Source organism: Tenrec ecaudatus, chromosome 3 (genome assembly GCF_050624435.1).
Source record: "Tenrec ecaudatus isolate mTenEca1 chromosome 3, mTenEca1.hap1, whole genome shotgun sequence".
Classification (NCBI taxonomy): domain Eukaryota; kingdom Metazoa; phylum Chordata; class Mammalia; order Afrosoricida; family Tenrecidae; genus Tenrec; species Tenrec ecaudatus.
Window position 1 is genome coordinate 150,997,032 of NC_134532.1, and position 6,727 is coordinate 151,003,758.

General features: G+C 40.9%; 1 protein-coding gene across 1 annotated transcript in view; it reads left to right on the forward strand.

Moving 5' to 3' along the window:
• Positions 1-4,127, forward strand: part of RASSF6 (Ras association domain family member 6) — a 53,435-nt gene extending 49,308 nt beyond the window's left edge. Inside the window, exons 7-12 of the mRNA XM_075543558.1 lie at positions 1,540-1,724; positions 2,545-2,646; positions 3,115-3,166; positions 3,627-3,745; positions 3,854-3,951; positions 4,052-4,127. Of these exons, the coding sequence (XP_075399673.1) occupies positions 1,540-1,724; positions 2,545-2,646; positions 3,115-3,166; positions 3,627-3,745; positions 3,854-3,951; positions 4,052-4,127 (632 nt within the window). The remainder of the gene's footprint in view (positions 1-1,539; positions 1,725-2,544; positions 2,647-3,114; positions 3,167-3,626; positions 3,746-3,853; positions 3,952-4,051) is intronic.
• Positions 4,128-6,727: the final 2,600 nt, after the last annotated feature.

Consider the following 6,727-nt stretch of genomic DNA (forward strand, 5'->3'; position numbering starts at 1 on the left):
GCTGACAGCTGGGGCTTAGGGTTGGTATATTTTCCAGTGATGATGATATAGCAAAGTCAGATTTGGTCTTCACAGGAGAGCCTGCTAGAATTATCTTCTAATTTTCAGTCATCTTTTCTTTTCCATTCCTCCTCTGCTCTTTCATTTCAAATCACATTTTATAACAAACATGATCTCCCACCGGGAGTGCATTTTCAATCTTTTCAGATCCTTGAAGTTGTGTGATATAAATCCTCTGCCAGCTAGCCCTTTGAATTCCAAAGACACCCAATATTTTGGCATTAAAGAAAACAGTAAAATCTGCTTCTATCCTCACACATCATAATCAGAGAAAAATGAAGGATCTATTTGATAATACTCTACTTATACTAGATATTTATTTAAAAGTCCAAAGTGAAATAGAGCAAAAAAATGTCTTGTTATTAGATGCTGACATGCATAGTTGAGGAAACTAGCAAAGATGTTAGCTTGAAGTACACGAGGGAGCAGAAAGCAGGTTTAAGTTGTCTGCTTCTTTACCTTGGAATATATTGGAGGTGAACCCAATACCATTTAGACACTGATGCGCACCTAAATGATAGGTAAGTTCAGTGGTAGAGAGTCAGTGAGAAAGAGGAAGACCCTCCACACAGTGACTGCAACAATGACTCACACATGGCAATGACGGTGGGGATGACACAAGACGAGGCCGTGTTTCATTCTGCTGACGGACACAGGGCCCGCTGTGCATGAGAACTGATTTTGTGGTACCTAACAACAGTAACAGCAATGCTACTCTACAGTCTTGTGTTCCAAAATATGCTACAGAAATGGAACTAACTCAATAACCTAATTATTACTGGCAGATTATGGATGCTTGTTGTGTATACATGGCCTGATAAAAACGAATGAGACATTGGGTAATTGGGGTGGGGAAAGTCATTTAGATCATAATTCTGAGTTAAAATATGAGAATAAACTGAAACATGTTACTATTAAGCACTAGAACCAAATATTGTTTTCCTTTTGCCTTTATTCAAGTTGGAAATAAGTTCTTTGATGCTTCCCCGAGAGCACGACTGCCTTCTCAAGTGTCTTTCAGAAATATTTTAAGGGAAATAATGGCCTATATTCAGTAAATTTTGAGTGATGGAAAAATAGGGGTCCAATTCTGAATCTGTCATTTATAAGTCCATAGGAAAGTGGGTCAGCTCACTGTACATTTAACTCTGGTCTCAGAATTAATTAGGAAGTTTCTTCCAGCTATATCACTGCAGATTCCATATAACATACCAAACTCACCACTCCCACTCCCCAAAAAGTAAGATGGAAAAAGTGCTGCAACTCTGGTCATATGGTAATGTCCTTTGATATAAAATTCATTATAAGAATTTTTCAGAAATAATCCAAGATTGCATTTAAAAGTCAATATGTAGGTAATTGGTAGATGAAAATGGTCTGTGTGTTTTTTAAACTTAATGAAAACGCATTCAATTTTGCCTAGGATACAAGGAAAGGGTGTGCTAAATGGTCTGGCTGTATCATCTTTATTCTTCCTAGAATACTTATCTCATCATAGTAGAACACTGAAGTCTCATGCAGAAGAAGAACCAGAATCCCCACTGCTCTACAGAACCATGAGTGATGCAGCCTTGGTGAGAAAAAGGATGAGGCCTCTCATGATGGAGAGAAAAGGCAGGTGCAACGAGAGGGCCTCCATTAATGGTCATTTCTACGACCATGAGGTAAGTTACATTTCCATCAACTCAGTGTCACCGAGGCTTATCTGTTGAACTAACAATACTACTCAATTCAACTTAAAATTACATATAGCGGTAATAACAATAGCATGTTGCCTGTGTACTCCATCTCTGTCTTTTGTGAAGTTAGATCACTAGGTCTTTTGTTCTGAGGTGACTCTGGGTGGACTTGAACCACCAATATCTCTGTTAGTTTCTGTGGGAGATTATTAATGGTTGGTACCACCCAGGCCCTCCCAAATAATGACTGTAGTTATAGTGTATCTAACATTTGGGGGCATTCCCATTGTGTTAAGTATTAAATGATCTATTTTACATATGTGCTTTAAGTAACCAGGAGAACAGCCTTTGTTATCTCCACTTTACAAATGAGTTCACAGAAATGAACTAATTTGTCTTAGTTCACAGTGGTTTTACGTTCCAACCATACACTTGAACTCGGGGTTATCTGATTTCAAAAGCTAGGTTCTTAACACTACGAAGGGTGAACCCATCTGTATGGGGACAAATTAGTATCTCCCAAAATGTCATGACCACCTAGGACTTGTGAATGTGACCTTATGTGGATATAGAATGTTTGCAGGTATAATCACTTCGAGAGGTCCTTGATCCAGTGTGATTGGTGTTCTTATCAGGTGAGGGAAACTTGGCCACAGGGGGAAAGGAGCCATGTGAAGATGGAGTCAGAGATTGAAGTGATATATCTGTGAGACCAAAACTGTTCTGTGAAATGGCAAGATTCAAAGCATTGGCTCTTATTGTTAATATGATTTAAGGACAACCACCTACTTTTTATGTTTTGTAGACATCAATTTTCATTCCAGCCTTTGAATCAGAAACTAAAGTCAGGGTAAACAGTAACATGAGAACTGAAGAAGTAATAAAGCAACTTCTCCAAAAATTCAAGGTACTCTTCATCACTAAACAGCTATAAATGTCATATCTGATGTAACTGTAGACACTCTTCTAAACACATTCTCCTGAGAAAGACCTTGAACTTGTTAACCCAAACCAAGCCCACAGCCAACAAGTCCATTCTGAGTCAAAGGGATCCTGTACAGCAATTCTGAGACTAGAAATCTTGAGACGAGCAGACAGCCTCGTTGTCTCCTATGCCGTGCCTGTTGGTAGGCTTGAACTCCCTACCAGGTGGCTAGCAGCCCAAAGTCTACCGTATTGGGCTGTTCAATTCTGAAAGATTTTCTCTTACTTATAGTAATCATGCACCAAAAGAAATCATCTTTTTTCCAGTGAAACAGAAATCTGATTGTCTGAAAATAAAGAAGCAAATAGATAAATTGAGTCGAGCTGGATTAGATAAGATCATAGGACAACAAAGATTCATGTTGGTTTATGTATATTTTCCTTTTGGCAGATTGAAAACAGCCCCCAGGATTTCGCTCTCTACGTCATTTTTTCAACGGGAGGTAAGGAAGCTTGATCATGTAAAGCATACCCTTCTCACAGGATTCCAGCATATTGTCATTTTCTGGCGTGGGGAAGGTAGAAAGGACGGAAGTAGGAGACAAAGAAAGGGTAAAGTAAAAGGATGGAGAAAGGATAATTATGTTTGAGTACTTGAATGAATGAGAAATTACTTGTAGCATATAATTTTTGAGCCAGTGGTTAATATCGATATTAGGTATATACATAGATATCTATACATAGATATCTATATGGATATCAATATGAGCTAACTCTATTTTTAGCTCATTGAAAACTTCTCCTTTCAGTTTGCTGTTTTGAGTGAGTGTCTCCTGGCGTGTGTCCTCTCTAGTCCTGTTTATTTCCAAGCGAGGTACAGAAAGAAAGAAGGGGCCAACGGTCTTCCTTCTTTTTTACCTGTCATGAACTCCTGCTGAGGGGGATTCTTGTTTTCCTCGGCAGAGCAGAGACGGCTTAAGAAGACAGACATCCCTCTACTGCAGAGGCTCCTCCACGGACCGTCCGAGAAGCATGCTCGCATTTTCCTCATGGATAAAGATGCAGAAGAAATCAGCAGTGATGTATGGAAGACATAGCAACCCTGATTCCTGTCTTTGGTGCCCATCTGAACCAGCACTTCCAACACAAATATTTTATTTTATTTGCTTTCCTCTTTTTTCCCTCTGCAGGTGGCTCAGTACATTAACTTTCATTTTTCTCTCTTGGAATCCATTCTTCAAAGATTACATGAAGAAGAAAAAAGAGAGATTCAAAGAACAATAACAAAGTAAGTCAAGCGTAAGCACCCTGGGTGCTTGGCCCCTTAATCACTTTCAAGGCACACAATACTTTCTATTTTCAATCTTTCTCTCTCTCTCTGTTTTCAGATTCAGGGCAGAAAAGAATATTATTCGAAGATATCTTCAAAGTAAACGGGGAGTAAAAACAGAGACGACAGTCTAGCTTCGCAGGCCACGGTGGCCATTGTGGGGATGGAACAGGACGACGCGGTGCTTTCTCTGAGGTGCACAGAGTTACTGTGAGCTGTAACTGACTTGACTGCACAGAACAACAACACACAATTGCCAAACACACGTCACCACGGTAGAGAGCTGTTGCTATTTGACAAGTACACAAAGGCCATGCCTATATTCATACAAATATATGTATCCATCCTTGAGTCTGTAGAAAACTGAATAGCCACAAAGCTTGCCTCGTAGAAGTAAGTGGTGGGACTAACTAAGGTGCCAACTGGATGAAAATGAGCTAGAATTTAGTTGCGGTGACTGACATCAGCTCGAATACCGTGTATTCCAAGTGCTGTGGGAGGGGAGACTACCCAATGACCTTGAGCATAAATGGCATTTTCAGGCCTGATGCAATTTAAGTTGCTTTTAGCAGGAACTCTCAAGAAAACAGAAATACCACAACCTGACCTTCAGAAATGGCTCAGAAGTAAAAAGTACCAGTTCTTGAAATTTAAAAAGCACATTCTTTTTCTCTTGCAGGAAATTGCTTTATTAAAGGTTGTTTGTTTGTCTGTTTATTTGTTTTTGCAGTCATACCTGTCCTTCCCAGCACACAGCAACCTTTTTTAAAAATCACTTTATTGGGGCTTGTAAAGCTCTTATCACAACCTATCCATCCATCTATTGTATCAAGCACATTTGTACATATGTTGCCATCATCGTTTTCAAAATATTTTCTTTCTACTTGAGCCCTTGGTATCAGCTCCTCAAGAAGCACATTCTTATACCACCACCATGATAGTATTTTATAGTTCCTTGAAAATTCTGTCGTGATCACAGAATGTAGGGCTATCTTTACCCGAGTAGATGAGTTTGGTTGTCTATCTTGTCAGAGCAGCTGGTAGTTTAGAACTGCTGACCTTTTGGTTAGCAGCCCAATTTGTAACCACAATTGGGCAAGTATGTAGAAGGAGTGAGGGTATGTCACTACAGGCATAAGCCCTAGAGGGCGCAATACCTGTATCGAAATGTTCATAGGAAACAGACATTGAAGGAACATGTGAGCCAAGGTTGCTAAGACTGATGGGTGGGGACACAGTTGCCAGGTCCACACAGGGAGCTGGGGTACCGCTACGGGAGCTGCTGCCACTAGCAGCTGAGGAAGGTGTGCATTTCTGAGTGGGACTCAGGCCTGAGCAGCTTGAAGAGGCTGCACCGGACCAAGGTTGGGCTGCCAGTTAGACGGGCAGCCACACAGGCGCTCTGCAAGTTTACGCGCAGGGTTGTGGAAAGGCTGTGGAAAACACTGGGTTGAGTTACAATACAGGGCTGCATTGAGGCTCTGGGCTACCCTTGAAAACACAGTAGATATTGAGTCAACGCAAACACCCGGCAACCCCATCTGTGTCAAGAGTAGCACAGCGCCAAATTGTTGTTGTTAGGTGCCATCATGATGATTCCGACCCATAGCGATCTTCTGACCCACAACAGAATGAAACACAGCCAGGTCTTGCCCCATCCTCACAATTGTCCCTAGGCCTGAGCCCATTCTGTGCAAAATAGTACTCTTTGATGGCTAATTTTATATTAGGTCACCAGACCAAGCCTTTCCTCTGAGGTGCTCTGGTAGTCTCGAACCTGCAACCTTTCAAAGGTTAGCAGCCTTTTGTGCCAATCAGGGACTCCCTTGGTCATAGTCACTCACTGCCATAGCATAGATTTTACTCTAACCACCTCATAAAACAGAGAAGACCTGCCCCATTTGGGTTTCTGAGGCTGAACAGAAAGCCTCATCTTTCTCCTGGAGAGTACCGACTGGTTTTGAACTATTGACCTTGCAGTTAGCAGTCCAAGATGTTCTGCACGAAGCCTGCCCAAATCTAGAGCTAGAGGAAGAATGGGGTACCCCTAAGAGCAAGTACCACTTGAGAAAACCCACTGGCAGAACACTGGAGAAAACCTGCTCGCCAGGGAGAAGCAAGAAAAACTCTCTTCTCCTAAAAAGTTTTTCTACCACCCTCTACTGACAAAGCAAAGTTCCATGCCAGCTACAAAGCAAAATACAACAAAACAGAAAAGCCAAACTCACTGCCATCAAGTTGACTCTGAACCATAGCGACTGCATGGGTTCCAAGACTAACTCTTTTATAGAAGTAGAAAGCCTCATCTTTCTTCCGAGGAGCAACTGGTGGTTTTGAACTGTGGACCATGTAACTCAACCCACCAGGTAACCCAACCCAACATGTGACCAAACATGTAGACACTATCACTGTTCGTAGAACAGGCAACAAGGAGGAAATCTGCAGCTGACAAGCAATGATAACTGGCACATCAAAAAGACGAAGGAAATTGAGAAACATTTTTATCTATTAAATTGTATGAACCCCAAATAAAATGATTTTTAAAAACCCTTATGGATAATTGTTTTCTATATAATGATTATAAATGCTTAAGAAAGGATGCTAAACAGTAAATTACAATGAGATGGGCATTCATAACTTTGGAGAGAAATGCAAAGGGATAGAGCCTGCATTACACAAGATTGAAGAGTCAGTGATAAGATTAGCCTGTCGTACTTTTAAGACATCATCATAT